The following is a 24,540-nucleotide window of genomic DNA, read 5'->3' as shown; positions in this document are numbered from 1 at the left end:
TCCTTGCCATTGAAAACACGGAAAGCCAGGAAATTCAGTCACTGTTATACTGTAGGGGGCGCTATTACACAACTTCTGAAAGAGTTTTCGGATCAATACACATGCAAAAAAGAAGCAGAAACAAGTGATGGCATATGTAAGCATATGTAAAATGGCACGATCATCAACATTAAACAGCATATAAATCAAAACTCCCTAAAGTTACTGAATGAAATGTCGACCCAGGATGAGCTATAGGACTGTGAAGCTTTGGGGGTGTTGATGGACTTGATCTACTCCATCTATGTTTTGATCAATATTCTAAATCCCATCTGGATATAGTCTGATAAAAACGTGATTTTCTCAGCTTTTTGCTCAAAACGTTGCTTTTTTTCTGAAACTTACCCATATTCAAGTCTTGATAAAAAAATAAATGCATGAAGCTAGAATAAAATGGGATTTCTTTTGATAAATTGGATGTTCAGATATTCATACACACCAAAAAATAAACTTATCGTTTATTGTATGAATAAGGCTGCTGCTGGGTTTATGACTGATAGAGGACATCTTCTAAACACACACATCTCACTCCAACCTCTCAAGGATGAAGAACATGTTATCTCAATAATGAAAATGTTTATTTTCAGGCAGAGGATATTGAATATGCTTAATGCAAGTACAGTACAAGGTGAAGTGGCCTGACGCTGTAAACAAAAGCCATAACAGGTAAATGTGATAGTGATGTTTAAAGGCACTGCTCTATCTTTGGTAGAACTCAGAGTCAATGATACTGGTCAATTCAATACCTCAGAAAATTACAATACATCTCTTTGTTTGGGATTATTAAGACCCAAGGTATAACCATCTCTTTACAACATTTTTTACAGATTCAGACATTTAAACAGGAATAGAAATGACTAACCAAATTAACCTGGTCATTTGACCCCATCATACATTAACTGGATTCTCTTTCATTATGTCAGTAACCGTTTAATTGACCAAGAGAAATCATAAAACAATGCATGCAACTGCAATGCCTGGAAAATATAATAAAAACCCTGTCATTTTCAATAAGCCATTTTGTGGATAACATGGCAAGGAGTGCATATTTAAATTCAGTGAAATATATAATACTAGATAGTTTACAGCATGTGTACACCTTGAGTTCTTTCGTTGTGTTGTCGTCACATGTCACTTATTCCATGTATTTCTGGTCTCCGCAACTTCCAGTATTTTCTGAAAAGACAAACAAAATCAAAAATTAATGGTGGAACGTATTTAGAATCCAGACTTATGAAATAAGTTTAAAGAGTTTACACCGTCTGATCTCAGATTAACCTTAAAAACAAAGATTCTCTATTGGCATCAAGAGTTCAATGTATGAACATTAATGCATCCTTTCCATTCCACAAATTATTTTTTTTTTTTAGATATTTAAAAAGGTTCTTTGAGGTACCAAAAATTATTGTATGGCATCGCTGCGAAAACCCAGTTTTGGAACTTTTATTTTTAAGAGTGCAGGGGGTGAAAAGAAAATCTTGGATGTTTGTGCACAAAAAGTCTAAGAATATGATGTACAAATCTGGGGTATGTTCCCCATTATCCATTTAATCTCTTCTGAGAGATTTCACACAAATAACCAAGGCTTATACTCATAATCTTTCTAATGCGAGAGAACTGATTTAGGCTGACTTAGCATCAGTTCTCCCTGGTCTAAACAAATCTTACATGTTGGGATATAAAAGGCAAAAGCTGATCTTAGTTCAGCATACATACAGCCTCAGGCAGGACTGCGCTTCAAATGAGTCACGCTGGGTTTTCAGCGATGGAGAGAAGCAGGGATGCTGTAGGACTATATTGAAAGCTTTTTAACAATAAAAGAACATTACAGAAAGCTACTAAATCTTCTTAAAAAGATGATCAAAATGAACCCATCTGCCCATAACAGTTTTTTTTCTCTTTCTGCAGTATACACACCTCCCAGACTATGGCATATACCGAGTTTCATTTAATCAATTAATTTCACTGCCTCCAGCAAACCAGAGCAAATTACATTCTCAGTGAAAAAGCGTTAGGTGCAATTAACTTTTCAATCCAAAAGAGAGATCGATAGGGCCGGGGCTGCTGACACTGTGATTCTGTGCGTGTAGGTTCAGTGAGTCCACGCTCTGGTCTCCTCTGAGGAAACTGCACAACGGCTAGGCACCAGATGTAAAGTCTGAATGTGGTGAAAGAAAAACTTCTTTCAATAATTAAAGAGGTCTACAAAACAGTTTTCATACTGTGGCCTCCACTGGAATCTTCAAGTCATATTTCACCAGGAAAACAAAACAAAATTAAATGTCAATTAAATATATGAACTAAATAAAATTTAAAAAATGCCATAAAATCTCCCATTCCTTTCTAGTAATCTAAAAAATAATGAGGATGGATAGACAAGTAAAGGATGGATGGACGGACGGACGGACGGACAAGTGGTTAAACAAACAGATGGATGGACGGACGGACGGACGGATGGATGGATGGACAAGTGGTTAAACAAACAGATGGATGGATGGATGGATGGACGGACGGACGGATGGATGGACGGACGGACGGACAGACAAGTGGTTAAACAAACAGACGGACGGACGGACAAGTGGCTAAACAAATGGATGGATGGAATTTGACCCTCACATGTTCTTGACATTATTCATGAGATTCACCTACAAGTACATGTACAAGTTTATGTACCATGTTTTAAGGCCCGGGTATACTTCATTTTCCGCGTTCCGCTCCATCTCGCGCACAAGCCTTTCAACGTATAATCCTTTGGCCGCGAGCGAGGAAAGACATTTTCAGCGCATGCACACTATCTAGTGGACTTTGTTTTCAAATGCATAAGTCACTCGCACATGCGCTGTTGTACGCGCACCGTACGAGCGGACTCAAAAGTTGTGCAGCACACGGACAGTGCGCGGAGCGGACGCTGAAGTATACTTTGGGCTTTAGTAATGGTTTGTTATAAGTTAAAACCATGCAAATTCCATAAATCTGATTAACTCAGGTTATTCACGATTAATTTATGAGTGTATGAGATTTCAATCCAATCAATGTTTTCCTCAAAAAAGGGTAGAATTTTTTTTCTAAAACAATCCAATACTCAAAATGAGAATTGCCTCTTTAAACTTTCCTCTTTCTCTCAGACACTGTATCTGTTCACACAGTGAGTCGATCTTTCTCAGATGCTCACGGAAGCCGAATTTTCAGGAGCTCATCTCAGGAGACACTTTTCTCACTTTCCTTCCTGCAGGCTGGATTAGCATTAACAACAGTGAGAACTGAAGTTCAAAAAAAGGTGGCTGACATGCGCCTAACTGGAGCAAATATTCTGGATTTCAAGGGAGGTCTTGATGGGCAAACTGGGATAATTGACGGGACCATGTAAGTATTGATTATGTTAGAAGGAGGCAGGGTGGGTTAAAAGCTTTAAAGCTTCTACAACACCAACATACAATCACTCATGTTAACAACTCTACTCAAATACAAGTGCAAACTCGGGGTCAATGAATCATTAGAGGATTAACAGTTGTGAAGAATCCCATCACAGTGATAAGATATTGTCTCTATAGCCTAATCATTTCTGAAAAACCGTCAAGGTGCTTTCAGTTTAATGTCTGATTCACAGTTTGTGAATTCCCTCAGTTCCAACACTGGCTATATTGAAAGTGTTATATTGACTCAATTTTCCCCAACACCATTAAAGGTTAACGCGGAACATGTCACATTCGCATGGACTTCAGCAAGTTGACAGATTCCCTCGGATGACTGGCTTGTTCCACTCCCTGTGACGGTGGTCAGGCAATGATTTGAAAACAGACTGAATCTGACGAGGTCCATCACACAACTAACATTCTTTGACACCAGGGCTGGTTTATGAACTGGGCCAAAGGGGCCTCAGACTATCAAGGGCCTCCAAAACCAGTCCGAGACTTTTAAAAGAATCTCAGCCATTAGTGCACAAAGTGCGAGCGGACAACTGTAGCCCCTTGCAAACACTGGGGGCCTAGCAAACACTGCAAGTTAGGGCCCTGAAAAATATTTTTACTTTAACATTGGCTACCAAAAGATGGATTTTCGATTAATTTAAAGAAAGGGCTCTGTCACTAATGTATGCAGGGGTTGGGCGTGTGTTTAGGAGCCTAGCTTGACAATGAGTAGGCCCTTTTTGGCACCATTTTTCTACTTAAAACTTAGCTCTTTGTTTTTTTCTAAAAAGTTGAAATGATCTTCCAGAAAAGAAAAGAAAATCCTGAAACCGAATCTGATCAATGATAATGAATCACCTTCTGCACGGGTGTTCAATCCTGCAGTCCTGCAGAGTTTAGCTTCAACCCCAATAACCGACAAGGTCTTCAGGATTACTAAAATCTTCCAGACTGCTATGTTGGGACAAGTTGGAGGTAAACTCTGCAGGATGTGTGGTACAGTATGGTTCGACGTGTTGCATGTAATAGCAGCCGGACAGCACTGAATACGGATTGGCAAAAAGTGGTCACTGAAGCTTGAATTGCTCCAGAGGTAGGAACATTCCTCATTACGGAATTTACTTAAGGGTCGGGTGGCATGATCAATTGCATTAATTTGTTGCACATTATTTATTTTTATAATTACTCACACTAAATTAATGTGTTAAACTGACAGCACTGGTTCTAAGATAAATGGCCTCCATCATTTAACAAATTGACATAGGTTGGAAAAAACAAACCATTAATTCTCAGTTCTGAAACAAAGCAAATCAAAACCCGGGACACAACATGCATGCATAATACAAGCTGCCTTTTAAAGGGAGAAATTGATCTTATCAAAGCTTTCCCAATACCCATGGATGGGAACCAATATCTTTTCAAGATGACCGTATCTCTCCACTGCCACATTGTCAACCCATCTCCGTAGGAACGCTTTGATCAACCTCAAGTATTGATCTAAAGTGAGATCAAATACAAATGTGAATCAACACAGATGTTTCCCACCCATTTCCCTTAGTCTTCTTTGGAGATAGTGGGATGTTTGTCATTGATGTTTAGTAGGAAAAGCAGACATCCCCCTATGTTTCACTTAACTCATCACCTGTGACTTAACAATTATCACAGGGGTGTCCAATCCTGCTCCTGGAGGGCCACTGTCTCCGTCTCTGTTTTCTATTCCTATCAGCCACTCATACAGTTGTTATGGGTTAAACAGATTCAACAGAGCAGGAAGGCCAAAATCCCCAGTTTCCTTAATAGTTCCATGCTAGTGTTGGCAGCTTGGCCTTTTCCTGGAGTTCACCCCGGATCCTTTCCAAAGACTGGCCACTAACAGGGGGTTTCCATTGCTGCCGCAAGTGCCGGCTATTTTCAGAGTCCCTTTGCCCTAGAGCAGTGGGAACTTTTCTCCTGACAGCTGTCTTCACCCTCTCAAGCTGCTGAACACATGGAAATACAGCTAAATGGCGTCATGTGTTGCTTGCTCAACTCTAGCGCCCTCAAACCACTGGACCAAGTACCTCCCTGAAGTCCTGTAGTCTTATATCACCAAACAATCGCACCGTTTAACTGCAGTCGGCACTTTTGAACTCTAACAGATCAGGACGAGGCCGCTGAAACGATTAGCCACCGTCCATCATCCTGATGGAAAGACTCTGGTGAAGACGCAGCGCCAGCACTGGCAGAGGGATGAGCCGGTGTCAGGTAAAGTTTGTGAGAGAGAATCGCAGGGGCAGAAGCCCAGAAACATCACGTCTTCAGTCATCCTGAAACATAATCAATATGTGTTTTACGACCTGCGTCTCTCTGCTAAATTAAAAGAAATGTTAGACTGATGAAACTTCGATGGAGTCCCGCCTTCATCGCAGCTCGTCAGCCAAGTGCTCCATCATATCATTAAATGTGCTGTCTTGATTTCGCTGTGAGAATGGGCTTCCCTTTTCAGTACCTACAATCCCACAGATCTTTGACCACAGTCTTCATGAATGTGAAGCCATCAAGATGCTTTCATTCCTTCCTCCTTGAATAAATATCTAGGTATATTAATGACCAAACAATCATTCCAATCAGGATGTTTCCTTGCGCAGCAAATATCAGCCACATCAGTTAAACACTGAATCTATCCATCTATCCATCCTTTCTCCAAACCGTTTATCCTATGGTGGGTCAAGGGTTGAACATTGAATCATATTTTTCTGTTAGTTTTACTGCCGATTGTAGATGAATTATACTATATATATATATATATATATATATATATATATATTAAGAGTCTATGACTTGATCATTGTTGCAGTGATTATTATATTTCTAGCATGTCAAATGTTTGGCAACTGTTCTTCTAACCCTAATTGATGGAGTGTATAGCTTTTCATTTCTTAAAGGGATTGTTCACCCAAAAATGAAAATTCTGTTATAATTTACTCACCCTAGTTGTTCCAACCCTGTATGAGTTTATTTATTCTGCTGAACACAAAATAAGCTATTTTGAAGAATATGGGCAACTAAACAGGTCCAAGGCCCCATTGACTTCCATAGTATGGAAAAATAAATACTATGGAAGTCAAATGGGGCCCATCAACTGTTTGGTTACTGACGTTCTTCAAAATAACTTCTTTTGTGTTCAGCAGAAGAAAGAAATTCATACAAGTTTGGAACAACTTGAGGGTGAGTAAATGATGACCGAATTTTCATTTTTGGGTGAACTATCCCTATGTAGGAAGACAGATCATGGCCATATTCCAGAATGATAATGTCAAGCTTCATCAGGCTCAAATTGTGAAAGAATGATTGGGAGGGATCATTTTCACACATGAATTGGCACTTCGGAATCCAGACCTTAAATTCATTGAAAGTCGTTGGGATGTGCTGGAGGAGACTTTACAGAGTGATGGACTCTTGCATTGTCAATAGTCCTTGACCAAAAATGGATGCACCTTTTGATGGAAATAGCATCACAACATTTATTTCCATCAAGAGGTGCCTCATTTTGAGCAAAAAAAAATTACATTTATAAATTTGTCCACTCTGCTTTTGAAAAAATTATCTATTTATTTTAAGAATTTATAGTTGGATGCTTGGTCACAGTGGGAAATATATATATTTTTTGCAAGCAGCATATGATTTGAAATTCTTTATATTTAATGTGGCTGATTTTACAGAAGGGCTCTTAAAGAACCCATGCAATTACTTTTTCCAGACCTGTCATCTTTCCAGTGATGACATATTTCCTATAGGATGTTTAGGTAAGACAGATCTAAGAGCTCATCCCCTCTTTTTAAATATCCACATGGGCTTTATGTCACAGCATTAAACCATGATTTGCTACTTCCTAGTCGAAGGTGATATAAGGGGGATGGATATTTTTAAATAAAGGACATTTGATTGGACAAAAATCTGTATAGTACAGGCGGAGTCATCCATATGAACTAAAAGTCAAAACAAGTTTTTATTTTTTATTTCCTGGTGTTATTAAAAGCGTACAGTAAAACTGTCTTACATTGCTACCATTCACTTCACAGTATGCTATTATAGCTATTGAAGTGCTTGGGGGTTTTCACCTACAGCCTGATATCAGGATGTCCCTTTTCATCGGCTAAAGATTAACTAGTCACATGGCATTTACAGCTTAGTCGATTGCCTTAAAAAAAACCTATCTGGAACTGAGTGCATATGAGCGAAATGGCATGATTCAATTCACATTCTTCCGAGGGGTCCTGCACCAGCCGAGCATCTGCCATTGAGATAAATGAGACTGCTAACAAATAGCACTCTCCAGGTATTATGAACCTGCTTGGCTTGCACATATTTATCAATGTCTGCTTTTCAGCAAATAAAGCAGAACCAATTGATATTCATAAACGAGCTGATTTTGTAATCTGCCCCCCACTGTTTCCGTCCCTACGCCCGTGCACACCAGTGTTGCGATTAGAGAAAACCAACACATAAAAATGCAAAACTATTAGAGTAGTGCTCATAATGTACCTAAATTAATTGGAAACATTATAATCCACAGCATTAGGAGGCAAAGGGGGGCCGTATCGCACACATCTTATCTGCTGTTAGTGAATGGAGGAAACACAAGGCCACATTAAGGATAACGCTGGATGCCAACAGCACACGCCAGCTCATTGTCATTCACAATCCAACTGTGCCATATCACTAGAGCCATGGCAACAGACTTACCGACCGAGGGCTCGTCTCTGCAGAAATAAAGCCATTGAATCCTGTTAAAGTGTGTCGATGCTGTCGCTTTTACAGACATTGTATGGAATCATTATTAATACTTTAGACAATATATCATGCCTTTTCCTATTTTAGAAGAGGGACAGTGATCTGAATACATTACCACAAACATTACAATTGTGAATCACTCTTTTAATCTAATTAAAACTGGCTACGGTTCATATCCATAAACAAATTACTGGCACCACCTACCTTGACCTTTGAATAACAGTAAAAATCAATTTGCGGATACACACAGACATCTTCCAGGGATAGTTAACCCAAAAATGATTTACTCTCATCATCATGTCATTCCAAACCTCTATGATTTTCTTTCTTGTGTGAAGCATTAAATTGGATATTTTGAAGAACATTCAAGCTGTTTGGGTCCACTGAGACCATTTTTTTTATTTTTTTATTTTATATCTTCTTTTGGGTTCCACAAAAGAAAGAAATACATGTGCGTGTATAAATGATTTTAAAGAATTGTCATTTTTGTGAACAATCATTTTAAGGCTTTGTTCAGAATTGCATACTTCCATACTAGTACATCAGTAGTAATTGCAAAATCCTTATCTGGGATTTTTTTTTAATCCAATGGACAGTAATTTCATATATGTACACTACTGTTCAAAAGATTGGGATCAATCTGGGTTTAAAAAAAAAAAGAAATGTACACTTTTATTTAACAAGGAAACTTTAAACATTAAACAAACTTTCAAATGGTAGTGTACATTCATAAATTCATTCTCACTGTACACAGTTTTTGAATGAAATTCACTATCAACAAGCAACAAATACTATAATATTACTATGTGTGTATTAAACATTATAATAAGTGTATATTCAACTGTCTCCTGACTTAAGAGAAAAATAAGAGCTGATGAGTCCCTTTCAAAACCACCTCACTCACAGATTTCCAGTTTCATCAGACAAATAAATCAAAAGTAATTTAAACCATTATTATGAAAATAAACATTTTAACAGCAGAATATATAATTATTGACTTATTTCATTAAAATAGAAAAATTAAGACTTTTTTTCATAAATGGTAAATAACCAAATTTATTTCTGAGACTCACTGACTTTAACATGCAACATAATGAGGTCCTGAGCACATACTACTGTTTAAAACAGCAAAAACATCCACGTCAAAGGCTGAAGGAATTTATAGACAAACAAATTACTTTGGTGCGTAAGTTACTTTACTTAAAGTTATAGCGGAGGATTTTCTTTTTCCGGGTGGGTAGCCTATACTATTGGTCCACCTAAGTGTCAATCATTCTGGTGATATGTTTACGTAAGGCCGTCGTACATGCTCGTCCCTATGTAGTTTTCGCTTTCTGCGCATGCGCACTTTCAGGTGTATTATGTGTGATGAGTTACGGTTTCAGCCTTTCCTTTGAAAATGGCCGAGGGTCGAAAGAGAAAAAATGTATACGAAGTGTATAAGAAGAAAAAGGCCGCAGAACATAGAAACAAGACCAGAGTGATTTTGGGTGAATATTTCACACGCTGGCGTGCGCTAAAAGCACAGGTTGGGCTTCCCACTGATGCCGCAGTCACGAAGATTCTACTAGACAGGTAAAGTTTGGCATGCTATTTGGAGAAATCCATTTAAAATCACTGCTAGTAAAAGTTTAATAGGCGTTCCCTCTCGGGAGCAAATAGAGTGTTGCGCATGTGCATTTTAAAAAAAATTGGAGAGGGCGGGTCTTCTCTAAAATTCGGAAAGATCCTCCGCTATACTAGTATCTTGTTGGCTACTTTGTAGTATTACAGAGTATTAAAGATATTAGAAACTTTCACTCTCTGCTTGACTACATTTTTTAATAAGTATATGTAATCTGTACTTTAATACATTTGTGATGAGTAATGCAATTACTTTTTACATTTTGAATGGCAACTTTTTCTGCAGCAGTTTATTTCTGCTACAAAAGAAGTGATATCGCCATCTACATGGCATTAAAGGTACTATATCTTGTTTGTTTTGCCCTTGCTTATCCAAACTTGTCAACAAGGCTACTTTACATGAATATGAGTGCATTAGAAGGAAGTTGCTGAATCGCAGGTGTTTCATATGAGATGAGGACATGACTGCAGCCGGTGATGAGGCTGAAACCAGCATGTCCAGTAAAAGTAGGCTTTGACTATTTCATTTGACTAAACATTATTTGATTTATCTGTTATATTGAATAGACCTTATTGAAGGATTTTGGTTTACTTCTGCCATTTTTGAGAACTGCTTAACTGACACTCGAGTGTTTGTAGACGTTTACTAAGACGCTGTTGTGTCGACCTTGATTTATTGCAATTTTGAGGTGTTCCGTTTTATTTCAATTTTAGAAAATAAACATGATTGCTCTCCTCACAAATCAACTGTTTTTTTGTTTGTTTTTTTCACTGGCATCTCTTAGTTGTTGAGGGCTAGTGTATCTTTGAGCCTACATCCAGTGTGAGTAAAATACTTAAGTACTGGTAAAATCCGATAATCTAAGACTTGTACTCGAGCCATATTGGAATTGGAGACTTGTAATGTAGTCATTTTCACTGTAAGGTATCTGTACTTTTACTCAAGTATGGTTTTCAGGTATTCTTTGCACCTCTGTTTTTTTGTACACGAATATGTCTACAATTATGTATGTGAGCTCCCCTCCTTGTTGCATTCTACTGTTTGAAATATTTATCACTGCATAATACAATCTCTCTCACTGTTATTTTTAAAAATAGAAGGTAGTTTGCAGTAAGCAGTGTGTTAGTATTTCAATCCAAACATAGCCTTTGTCTTTTAAGGAAAAAAATATGTTTTTTCCTCATTATTAATTCTGCTTGACTGCTAAGGGCAGACTGCAGTGTGTGTTTCTTTGTGAGTGACCTACTTCTTATGCCGCATGTGAGGTGATAAACATCTGCCCAAATAGCTAAACCTCATTAGCAAACACTACCTGAACACACTCTGTATGTCAGTAGAGCTTCTCAGCATGTACAAAGGTCTCTCTGGATCATTTAATGATCAGGAAGCATGTTAATGCTGCTCTCTGCCTCTCTGAGCAGAGGAATAATGGTTGGTGCATAACCGCTTCTGTTGATGCAGACATGTGTTGTTGACTCTGTAAAGTCCACAGAGGCATGTACGCAAGTCACTATTTGCACTGAACGGACCCATTTCCTGTTTGCATGCTACAGATAATGTGCACATGTACAAACGTACTCACCCTTTTCTTAAGAGCTTCTAGGGAGTCAAACTCCAGCTTGTCTAGTTTGACTTGGATGTGTTTAGGAACATCTGGAATGACGAATGCCAGGATGAACTTGAAGGCCAGGAGAACATGCTGCAATAAACCGAAAAAGACAAGTTTAAAGCACAGCGTTCATTTCATATCTATGTTATTATAAGCGAGTGCTAAATGCACCTCGAATATTCTTTTATGATTCGTTCACACTTTTCCAGACAGATCAATGGCATTTAATGGAAAGGCTTTTTTTTTTTATATCGAGAACCTTTTTTGACAAACAGAGACACGTGAAATCAAAAGGGAACATATTTCAGTCATACTGAATGGCTGGATGAACTTTATGGCTCTCGATGTCTTCAAAGGCCACATTAGTGAGATGAATACTGCTGGCAGAGTGTCAACTGTCATTGCAGCTCCAGTGTATTAAAATGAATCACCACATGCCCACTGCCTCTGAAACGGGCTCGCGATTCACCTTTGTGTGATTTAAAGAGATCTGAAGAACTATTTTTATACAGTTTAAGTAAATGTATAATTAATTGCACACTTTGCATTGTGTCACCGCCTTATAGCACATAGCCATTACATATTTAAAACAGTAATATCCTATACTAAACCTAAACTAATATTGACAAACTATATATCATTTGAAAGCTTACAATCTGTAGTTTTCATATTTGGTGATTGATTTCCAAAATAAATTACAGAAGAGCCGTATTCTATCAATTTGCAACAAGAATATTTTCATACTCCTAAGGCGTGTTAAGACCTTTTTTTTTTAAATAGTGATGAACATGAAAATCGTGAAAGAATGGTAGAAACCTCAGTTTGTTTTCATTCCAATAGTTCAAAAGATAGCATCCATTCATTTGTTTTTGAAAAAAAGGTCTGAAATGTTTTAAATATAAAGAAAAATATGATAGATTCACCATTTGTGATGCGGCAGCGAGCTATAACGCACATGCGTGTTCTTTTTATGTGATTATTAGAGGTTGAATTTATATCAAAATATGCCAAACTTCCCTTACTACTTCTGAATAGGATGCCTACTTCATAAATTGTATGACAATTGTGGAAATAATGGTTCAGATCACTCAAAACACATATGGAAATGGAGGCGCCCTTATATGGGCAGTAATGTATGGAAGTAAAATAATGTCAAATGTTTTTGAAATAAAAAGCCTGTTGAATTGCACTACTTGAAAAAAATAGGCATTGCATTAACCATGCTTGCATTTTTATGCATTGTATTTTTAGGGCTTGCATTTTTATGGGCTGAAATTTAGCATGGTTGAATATTTAAGCTGTGAATATTTCAATTAAAAACATTTCAAACACATTTTCATTATTAAAAATTCAATAATCCATATTCACCATTCATATTTCATTTCCAAAATATTCAAACTGTTTAAAAATACAACCAATAATATTCAACAGGCAATTTTCGGTCCATTTTATTTCGCTTTGCAAATTCGCTTCCACAAATTCAGTGGTTCAAATTCGACAGTAAATTCAACATTGACGTCCAGGAACTGCAGGAAAAGCAGAAGATTGCCGAGCATAATCTCCATCTGCTGTTAGTCGACCTCACCATCAGGGGGTGCAAAAGCGCTTGTTGTTGACGAAGACATTCATTCATAAAATGGAAATGATTATCTGTGACAGTATATGCGGAAAAGATGATAAACACACAAAAGCTGTGTTTATGTTTCATTCAATAACTTCATTGTTTCTTTCCCTGTGTATTCTACATGTCATCAGCTTTCTCTACCATGAACAGGATTATAATCGGTTTCCCTCAATACCTCATACTCAAGGATTCCCTTTCCGTTGGGATAACTGGACACAGCGCACAATAACTGGAATATAAAACTGAAACAAAGGAACAAATCGCACTAGGATTTGTGCGCTCGACATTTCTTCGCTTTGTGACGTGAACTTTTAAATATATTTTGTTATACCTAGCCTGCATTTAAAATAAGCATAATTTAATTGTATATTATTTCTTTGTAGTGTAGGTTATATATGCACTTCTGAATTCTTGACATTAATATATAATTATAAAATTGTGAAATGTATGATTGCCTGATTGAATTTTATAAGAGAACTAATAGTAATTTGTTTTTATTAACATATTTAGATTTTTATAAAATTACTGTGCAGATTTTTTCAAGAATTACTTTTTGCTGCTGATTTATACACTCATTAAGTTTATTAAAAATTCATAGTACATTTATGTAATATTTAAAGGTGTTAACTGTAATCTTACACTGCAAAATAATAACTTAAAAAGGATTAAATTCCTCACAATTATGTAAGTATCTGGAAATTTGCCATGGGGCGAGGGCCCTTATATATATATATATATATATATATATATATATATATATATATATATATATATATATATATATATATATATATATATATATATATATATATATATATATGTTGCTGTATAATATATATCATTATATATAATATATATTAGTAGGGCCCTACTAATATCATTAGTAAGCTAACATTAAATATAACACAATAAACCAAAGTATATCAGTAGGAGTTTCCTTAAGTCTTTCTGATAGTTTTCTACAGGCCGGTTTACTACAACAGTAGAATAAAATTCTGAAATTATGGTTTATAGTTTTGCTGTGCCACCCCAAGATTTTAACTGGCCCCATCTGGCCACCCCTATGAAAAATTTCTGGAGGCGCCACTGCCGTGAAGGCACCGAATTTAACAAAAACAGCCGTCATAATAATCACAAATAAACTTACATTGCTGTAAATGAGTTTTATGAATGAATGACTTGCTCTAATTTTGCTGGTCTTCGTCAACAACAAGCGCTTTTGCACCCCCTGATGGTGAGCTCGACTAACAGCAGATGGAGATTATGCTCGGCAATCTTCAGCTTTTCCTGCAGTTCCTGGACGTCAATGTTGAATTTACTGTCGAATTTGAACCACTGAATTTGTGGAAGCGAATTTGCAAAGCGAAATAAAATGGACCGAAAATTGCCTGTTGAATATTATTGGTTGTATTTTTAAACAGTTTGAATATTTTGGAAATGAAATATGAATGGTGATTATGGATTATTGAATTTTTAATAATGAAAATGTGTTTGAAATGTTTTTAATTGAAATATTCACAGCTTAAATATTCAACCATGTTGAATTTCAGCCCATAAAAATGCAAGCCCTAAAAATACAATGCATAAAAATGCAAGCATGGTTAATGCAATGCCTATTTTTTTTTTTCAAGTAGTGCAATTCAACAGGCTTTTTATTTCAAAAACATGTGACATTATTTTACTTCCATAGTAATGGAGTCTGGTTGTGACCTAGTGAAAAAGTTTGGTACTGCGCCCGCCCAAACAAAATCTTACTGAAAGCTCATTTTTTGAGATATCAACCTAAAATTTGAAACACAACTTGTTCAGAGTTTTGGCTTTGATTTTCTTGCAGTTTCAGGGTCCATGAGGTTTTGAAAAAATATATTTTATATCAAATACGAATAATTAAATTTTTACATTTTACATTTTCATAAACTCAAACTTCTATAACTTTTTTCTGTTTCACTTTCTTAATTGATTTAACGTCTACAAAAACCTGCCAAATGTTTTCTTTAAAACTAGACCAATCTTACATCTATATTCCAAAGTATTCTTGAATTACAACCCTTTAAGTTCGGATTGTGCATTTTCATGTTTATTCCAAAAAAAAAAGGGCGTGACACTTAAGAGGTTAAACTATTTTAATATAAGGGAGTCCTGGTTATTTTTAAATTCTGACCTTGAACATGACATTTTTGTGTTGTGCACTGAATACATAAAATTAAGGAAGTAAATGGGTTGCAAAAAGGGTTTCCTGTTGACTTACAAAAAACAGGGTCATTTTGTGTTGCTGTTAATGGGAGAGTTCACCCAGAAAATTAAGATTCGGTCACTATTTACTCACCCTCATGTCCATTAGACTTTAATTTATCTTTGAAACACATTCTTCCAAAACTTTAATGCTTCAAAAGTTCATAAAGGCATTGTAAACATAATTCATATGAATCGAGAGGTGTAATCTCAACACGTATCTGTTTAACACGACACCATTTTCAACTAAAAACAGAAAACTTTTTATGCGTTTGGTCCTTTATTTACATGACAACACTGTTTGGGGGCCTGAAAATGCATGTTTTTGAAAACGATAACATTATCGTCTCAGTGTAAACTATAAAAACATGAATTTGTGAAAACAGTGACGTCATGCACATGATGTATTGCAGTCTACAGGCGCGTAGGTTTTCTCTACAAATTGACATCGCCAACTACTGGCCTGGCATGCATAATACAGCAATCCTTATTGGTTCTCGAAGAAGGTCAAACATGTCAAGCAAGAACGTTTGACATTCCATTTACCATATTTGACGTGCTTTATGTGCGTTGATCAATGTTTATATGTGAATAAAAGTCCAAATTAAATCTGTTCATCATATAATTCTGTCTCTTCAAAAGTCTTTATAAACCTTTTGAGGTGTCAAAGTGTTGATTATGTGGAATTTGTAGGGATAGAAATCTCTCAGGTTTCATTAAAAATATCTTTGTTTGTGTTTCAAAGATGAACGATAGTCTAATGGATTCGAAGCAACATGAAGGTGAGTCATTGAGGGTGAGTAAAACCCTTTAAACATGTCTTAAATGCAGCATACTGTAGTTAGCTCTCGTATAAATACAAATAATGCAAGTGATGATGGTCTCCAAAATTCAATATAAACGACATCTGTCTTTAATCTCTCTGTCAGTCAGCTATTGTTGACTAATGTGGAAAATGTACCAGCTCTGCTTTTGGATGGAGTAGTTTAGTTCAGATATCAATAAACAGTCAACAACGTTAACGCTTTAAAGCCAGAGAATAGACATTAGCTAAAGCTGGGACTCAATACAAAAAGCTGCTTTTCTTGTGTGGATGACATATGTCATTATAAATGATGTAATGAAAGGCTGAATATTTTGATATTAGTTGGGAAATACACAAAAAGCCAAATTGCTCTTTTGAGACACTTGCCATAAAAGCACACACATGTATATAAACTGTCATTATTTAAGGTTCTGATTGACAACACCAAAGACCCATAAGTATAGCAGCAACTTTAGCTTTATTGTGCTGGCAAACCACCCTTTCACCTCATTTTCATTCATATATACCAGTCTGAATGTGTTCACTCCACAGCTAATAACAATTTGAACATTTAATTTCTATATTCTAGACTTCATGAAATACACAAGCAGTCACAGCATCATTAAACGAATCATATTTCGTAGAATGTAAAATGACAACTCAACAAACCATGCCTCATCCTGTGCTGGACAAAAGTATGGTAATTATTAAAGACCAGAGTAACCCAGATTCAGAAATGGCTGAAGATACAGCCCAGGGCATCAGCTTCAGAGTTACTGAGGAAACCTCAGGACAACTGAACACAAGCGACTCGTCCTGGAAAAGTCTAAATCGAGGTAAATCTTAAGAAGTCATGTAGAGCCTCAAATGTCTTACACTAAGAAACTCATAGAAATCAAATCATAATGGTGACATAAAACAAATGATGTAGGCCTAAGAAAAACCAAACAAAAATGGGTAACACTTTACTTGAAGGGGTCTGCATAAGACTGACATGACACTTTCATAATCATGACATGATACATGAGGTTTTATGCATGTTTATGACAACTGTCATTAAGTGTCATTCGCTCAATTATGACATTTTAATGCAAATATCACATTGTTTGAGATGTCTTTGGTATGACAACTTGACATAAACCAATACATCATAACCTGTCAGTGTCTTGGTAATGACAATTTTACATTACCAAAACAACATAAATTGTCATAAATGTGTCATAAACATGACATAGCAGATTAATTATCAAACTTAGGAAACCACTTAGCTTTATGGGTTGACATTGTATTAAACTGTCATGTAGTTGGTTTTGACATTGGCTTTCATGAGGCCATTATAACTGTCATGAATATTTTTCTTGACCTCGACTACAGTGGTACAAATTGAATTTGTCATTAAAATGTTATAATGGCCTCATGACAGCCAATGTCAAAACCAACCACATGACAGTTTAATGTAATGTTAACCCATAAAGTGGTTTCTTACGTTTGATAATTAATCTGCTATATCATGTTTATGACATATTTATGACAATTTATGTTGTCTTGGTAATGTCAAGTTGTCATAACAAAGACATCTCAAACAATGTCATATTTGCAGTAAAAATGTCATAATTGAGCAAATAACACTTAATGACAGTTGTCATAAACATGCATAAACCCTCCTTCATATTCATGACATGTCATGATTATGAAGGTGTCATGTCAGTCTTATGCACACCCGTTCAAGTAATGTGTTACCCAAAAAGGTTTCACTTGTTGACGAATATCAAATCTTTGCATATTAATTTGCCTAAACTGAAAACGTTTTTCTTTTGAGAAATAGTTTGAATGTCAATTAATAACAAAAACCTGCTGTTCCAAAACCTAGTGAGTTTGGCTTGCTTCCTACATAAGGCTTCCAAAGCAGCATTAAATTGAACCTCATAAAACCTCATAATTGCGGCTGTAATTAGACCGCTTAATAATTTGAAACGCTTGAAACAAAAGCAGCAATTTGTATGTATACAACACAAACATCATTCCTCATGTAAGGCTCACATAAGTCTTGATTTACACAACTACTTCCAGTCTGATGTTAGGATATTGCTAAGCTGATAATGGGATAGGCTAATAAAAAACAAACCAAAAAATTACACAGCATATGCAAATATTGGGTGTAATTGTCAGCTTTAAAGGAGCAATGTATTTCCATACTTTTTCAGTTTTGAATTAAATGGAGTTTTATTTGTTAGTAAAACCATTTTTTTAATGTGCTTGTGGCAAATGTGCATGACCAACTTGAACCCGAGGCAAAATCTGCCTGCGGAAATATTTCGCCCTCACAAGAAATTCCAGACTGTGTAAATTGCTATTGAAAAGACTGGATTTTTTGCCGGCGAAAATCGGTAAAAGTTATCTCGCCTTTAGAATTTGGTTCAATCCTTTTGGAACAGCCTTCTCATAGGGAGCATGTATATGATGGCGTAAAACACAGTCTAGGTAAGTAGCTCACCAGGATTTGTAATATAACTACTGTGTTTTTATAAAATTAAAAGCAAATCTCCATCAGCAAGCCTAAAAAAGGACTCTACACTCAGGGCTGCACTCAGAGGTTTGAGAGCGCTGACTGAATGATTCATCAGTGATTTATCACAACATCAGTAACAGACAAGCAGTCTCCTGCAGGGCACTGCCTAAAACAAGCACAGAGCATGTGCAGAAGTGTGACTCAAAATGATGTTGCATTTGAGCGTGAACTGTGGAAAATGCCACCCTCTCTTCAGCCTGATTGCTGTCTGAGAGAGAGAGAGGGAGAGAGAGAGAGAGAGAGAGAGAGAGAGAGAGAGAGAGAGAGAGAGAGAGAGAGAGAGAGAGAGAGAGAGAGAGAGAGAGAGAGAGAGAGAGAGAGAGAGAGAGAGAGAGAGAGAGAGAGAGAGAGAGAGGGGGGTGTGATGCAGAGACTGAGAATCTAAGATCTGATATAATGAGAGAACAAAGCCCAGATTATTTCTGTAGTCACATTTTTCTCCAAGAGTCTTTAACAAACAAATGTATCATGACTGCAGATGTACATCAAAGGGCAGCAACACTACAAATACAGACAAATATAGAATTTTTTGAATAGGTAAACAGAATAAAATCATATTATTAAAGGAGCTGTTCTATCAAAAGCCACCGGAGACTAATTAAGAGTGCACTAGAATAGAATAGAATAGAATAGAATAGAATAGAATAGAATAGAATAGAATAGAATAGAATAGAATAGAATAGAATAGAATAGAATAGAATAATAAAATCCAACCAGAGAGTCATTAGGGGTGCAATGGAATAGAATAGAAGAGAATAGAATCCTTATAAATCATATTGTATATCATGCAGAGACTGAGAATCTAAGATCTGATATAATGAGAGAACAAAGCCCAGATTATTTCTGTAGTCACATTTTTCTCCAAGAGTCTTTAACAAACAAATGTATCATGACTGCAGATGTACATCAAAGGGCAGCAACACTACAAATACAGACAAATATAGATTTTTTTGAATAGGTAAACAGAATAAAATCATATTATTAAAGGAGCTGTTCTATCAAAAGCAACCGGAGACTAATTAAGAGTGCACTAGAATAGAATAGAATAAAATAGAATAGAATAGAATAGAATAGAATCCAACCAGAGAGTCATTAGGGGTGCAATGGAATAGAATAGAAGAGAATAGAATCCTTATAAATCATATTATTAAAGGAGCTATACTATGAAGAAAAGAATAGAATAGAACAGAATAGAATAGAATAGAATAATAAAATCCAACCAGAGAGTCATTAGGGGTGCAATGGAATAGAATAGAAGAGAATAGAATCCTTATAAATCATATTATTAAAGGAGCTATACTATGAAGAAAAGAATAGAATAGAACAGAATAGAATAGAATAGAATCAAATAATGCTTGCAGATGTACTTCAAAGTGCAGCCACACCACAAATACAGACAAATATGGAATAGAATAGGTACAAATCTTATTACTAAAGGAGCTATAATATCAAACAACCAGAGACAAATTAAGAGTGCACTGAAATAGAATAGAATGGAAAAGAATAATAAAATCCTATTATAATAATAAAACTCAACCATGCAGAGACTCATTAGGGGTACACTGGGATAGAATAGAATAGAATAGAATAGAATAGAATAGAATAGAATAGAATCCTTATAATAAAATCCTAATATTAAAGGAGCTATACTATCAAAAGCAAACAGAGACTCATTAGGAGTATACTCGAATAGAATAGAATCATGATTGCAGATGTACTTCAAAGTGCAGTCACATAACACATACAGACAAAAGAGTGCACTGGAATAGAATAGAATAGAATAGAATAGAATAGAATAGAATAGAATAGAATAGAATAGAATAGAATAGAATAGAATAGAATAGAATAGAATAGAATAGATTATAGTACAATCCTAATATCAAAGGAGCTCCATACCAGTCACAACACAAATACAGACAAATATTTAAAAATAGAATAGGTAAACAGAACCTTAATAAAACCTTATTACTAAAGGAGCTATAATATCAAATCCAACCCGAGACTCATTAGGGGTACACTGGAATATAATATAATATAATATAATATAATATAATATAATATAATATAATATAATATAATATAATATAATATAATCCTTATACCAAAACCCTATTATCAAAGGAGCTATACTATGAAAAGCAATAATAAAACCTTATTACTAAAGGAGCTATAATATCCAAAAACAACCAGACTAATTAAGAAGTGCACTGGAATAGAATAGAATAGAATAGAATAGAATAGAATAGAATAGAATGTTCTCCAAATTTTCACAGGCACAATTGAGTCATGTCGATTGGAATCACAAATTTCACAACAGATTCAAGTTGGTCACACATAGTCAGCGCATATTTTGCCCATGAAATTTCACAAAAATTTAGCTAATTTAAAGACAACATTATAATGCGATGTAGTATATAACTAAAGCATTGTGAGAAAGTTAAGGGTACAGCCATTGATTTGTTCAGCCTGTTGGTGACCAATCTCATGTGTGACCGGTGAACTGGAGGGATATGCGTGTCGGAGAGGTGTCAGAGTGTTTCCAGGCTAGCCGTCATCCTCTTTAAGACGTGAGTGGAACGGAAAGAAAGAGAGAGAGAGAGAGAGAGAGAGAGAGAGAGAGAGAGAGAGAGAGAGAGAGAGAGAGAGAGAGAGAGAGAGAGAGAGAGAGAGAGAGAGAGAGAGAGAGAGAGAGAGAGAGAGAGAGAGAGAGAGAGAGAGAGAGAGAGAGAGAGAGAGCCACATCTGATTTTGCAGCATGTCAGACATGGTTAGGGAGTCATGGAACAGAACAGTCTTCAGTTAAACAGCCCTGGAAGAGCCTGTCAGCCTGTTAACATGAACACTCGCTGGGTGGGGTGTACACAAATACACACACTCTCATTTTGACCGATTGCTAATTTAACCACTGACATCTAGACAGTCGCAGTCAAATCAGATTATATGACAACCGTATTCGCTCTTTGAAATATTCCCGTAGAAAGTCATGCTGCAGATAATGGCAAAGTTCACAATGAGAGATTCTTAGCTATAGTATAGACAATGACATTACACAATGTCAAATTACAAAAGCATGTGCCGAATAGAGTGCTGGAAGGATGATGTATTTTTGTGGGCCAAAACCCAGAAATGAGTTAACATTTTAGCACCTCCGGTTCCATAATCCTGAATTTAATGGGTTTTTCGAATGGATTTTGTCAAATGCCTGAAATAAGATCTTTGGTGAACACAAGCTCAAGATATTTTCAAGTTTTATTCTATTTTACTACACGGCTCTGTGGAATACTTGATTCTGATTGGTCAATCGCGCCATCCAGCGGTGTGTTGTCGATAACAACAGGTAAAAACTGATAACACAGGCTCATCCGGGTAACAGAAGTCAGCACTATACGCTTGCTAGGAACGCTTTTTCTTCATGGAAGGTTTGCAATAGGTGAGCTAATAAAATATTAAAACTCAAATCAATTTTTTTTGTACAATTATTTAATTATGTCATCCGGGATCGCAGACTCGCTCTATCGTTTCATACAAACTGCCATTTTGCAACGGCTGGACGTGCATTATCCCTTATACAACGGTTTGTTCTGGTTCTCAATTCTGATTGGCTGAGAGCCTTTTCCAGCCATTTTCTACCAGTATCACCATGGGAACCGTTTCACCCTATGTATCGCTCCGCTTGCAGCATTCCTCAAAAAGAGTGTCATGGCGAACGAGCAAACCACTATTATTTTACGAATACTAATGTTGATGTGTCACGTAATGAAGTTAAGTCTTTTTTATGCAAGAATGTCGTTATTTAAACCTCATATATGCGACTTGTATATAAATATAAACATGGTACCTATTTGAGATACTGTTTAAACATTAAGTAACACAAGTATAATGATATAAGCTCGCAATTCTGACTTTTTTCTCGCAAATACGAGTTTATATCACGCAATTACGAGAATTGTAAGATATAAAGTCGCAATTGCCTTTTTTACGTTTTATTCAGTGGCAGAAACAAGCTTATAGATACATTTACACGAGTAAAACAAAACTACAGTATAACTACTTAAAAGCTAAAATTCAGTTAAAGCAGCACTAAGTAGGAATTCCGTTTTTGTCAAACAGCGACCCCTAGAGTCGCTGTGGAGTACTTGTACTGTCGTGAATAGCACTCACGCAGAGATGGCTTGCACTCACGGCCGGATCCCCTCCCCCTGTGCACCTGTACCTGTTCAGTAGGATGGACGCTGTAACGAGTGGAAATAAGGTATGGCCCCTTTAAGAGCTGCGCGCGCCCAATGTATATGGCGCCGGGTTATTTCTGTTTGATGCTCATTTTATCAGAATTTTATCAGATCTGTTCTTTGCCGTAAAGCAATTCGTTACCTCGCGAGACCTGATATCACACGATACTTCCTAACACTGAGGCCGGCGGCCCGCTGGCCCAAAGTTGCAAGGGTGGTTTTGCGGCTCACAGGCACCAGGGGGGTGCGAGACGACCACCATTCAACACAAAATCAGTAATATAAACATTACAATGACTCCAAAGCTGTTCGGTTAAGGTAAAACAGTTATTTAGCTAGTCAAAGCAATACATTGCATTTGAGCAATATTCGCCCCTGAATTGCCCCTAAAACATCCGAAATGTTTGAAAAAGTCATTGTTTTGCTTTATTACGAGTGTGCGTTTGCTTGTAGACAAATCTCTCTCTCTCTTTCTCCCTCAGAGGTCACAGTCATCCACTCTACCATCAAGCTTTTCAGTTCTTCCTGATCCTCAGCCGTCTCCTGTCACCGTGGCTACACTGTTGCCTAGTTACTGCTCTCTGAGGCATGTCATCGTGTAATTACCTGAGTATCGAATGGCCCAAAAATAGGCAGCAGTCATGGCTCTGAGAAATACCAGCAATGACACACACACACACACACTCACTCACAAACCTCTCTGATTCATTCCACCGTGAGCCAGTGACACTGCACACAAAGGCAAAGTAAAGAATAGATAACAAAGCGAGGGAACATTTGCATTACCCATCATTCAAAGATGACCTTTGAGGGCACAGATTATTTCTGCATTAATCTTTTTGGATGATTTCCTCATTTATGCAACAAAAAAAAACAATAAATCCATGTTTTCCTATATTTAAATATCATCAGACCTACAGCATATATGCTACAATGGCTCATAACCAGGGTTGAAAAAACACTTAACTCCAAGTATTAAAGGGGTCATATAATGCCATTTTTGTACAAGCTAATATGATTCTTTAGGGTCTAAATTAAAAGTTTGTAATATACTTTAATTAAAAATTCTCATTAGTATTGTAAGAAAACACTTATTTTACCTGGTCAAAAACAGCTCTGTTTTCAGCACGCCATTTCAGTGCATATGACTTTAAATGATAATGAGCTTCGCTCACCCCGCCCCTCTGTTCTGTGCGTACACCGTTTGTAACTCAATAACACAATAACCATAACGCGTTGTTCATTATAAACGTGAGATTATGAATTATATTGAGAACGTCATACATAGAAAACATGCCGTAATGTAATGTACCCTGAGTGTAAACCTTAGACGCATTCATTGTTAAGCATGCAGCTAGCGATTTGCAAAGATTAATAAATTAATATAAAGTTCAATAAAACGTTACACTCACTTCCGTTCTTCTGGAGATTCAGCAGGAACACAAATATCTGGTACCGATCCTTTTTTCATGAGCAGCTTCTTAGCTAATCCAGCTTTATACTGACCCTCGTTTATAAAGCAGTCTGGTGTGTGAAATGATTCGCGCTAACATGAGAGCATTGACGTTGCTCGTGGGGAATATTCCCTTCGAAAACAAACTCAGCCACTGCGTCTTCAGCGGTTCGGAT

At 36.5% G+C, this 24,540-nt stretch overlaps 1 protein-coding gene across 2 annotated transcripts in view; it reads right to left on the bottom strand.

Annotated features, from left to right (window-relative positions):
* Window positions 1-948: 948 nt before the first annotated feature.
* Window positions 949-24,540, bottom strand: part of ano10a (anoctamin 10a) — a 44,255-nt gene continuing 20,663 nt past the window's right edge. The window contains exons 13-15 of one of the 2 annotated variants that reach the window (XM_056257392.1): window positions 11,426-11,542; window positions 8,172-8,188; window positions 949-1,215 (exon numbers count right to left, since the gene is read on the bottom strand). In XM_056257392.1, the coding sequence (XP_056113367.1) occupies window positions 1,164-1,215; window positions 8,172-8,188; window positions 11,426-11,542 (186 nt within the window). In that variant the 3' untranslated portion in view covers window positions 949-1,163. The remainder of the gene's footprint in view (window positions 1,216-8,171; window positions 8,189-11,425; window positions 11,543-24,540) is intronic. The other variant, XM_056257401.1, reaches the window with a different exon arrangement.

This window comes from Rhinichthys klamathensis, unplaced genomic scaffold (assembly GCF_029890125.1).
Source record: "Rhinichthys klamathensis goyatoka isolate OS25496 unplaced genomic scaffold, OSU_Roscu_1.1 h1tg000006l_1, whole genome shotgun sequence".
In the NCBI taxonomy this organism is placed as follows: Eukaryota; Metazoa; Chordata; class Actinopteri; order Cypriniformes; family Leuciscidae; genus Rhinichthys; species Rhinichthys klamathensis.
Note: the sequence above shows the minus strand (reverse complement) of the source record. Positions and strands in the feature narration are given on the sequence as shown.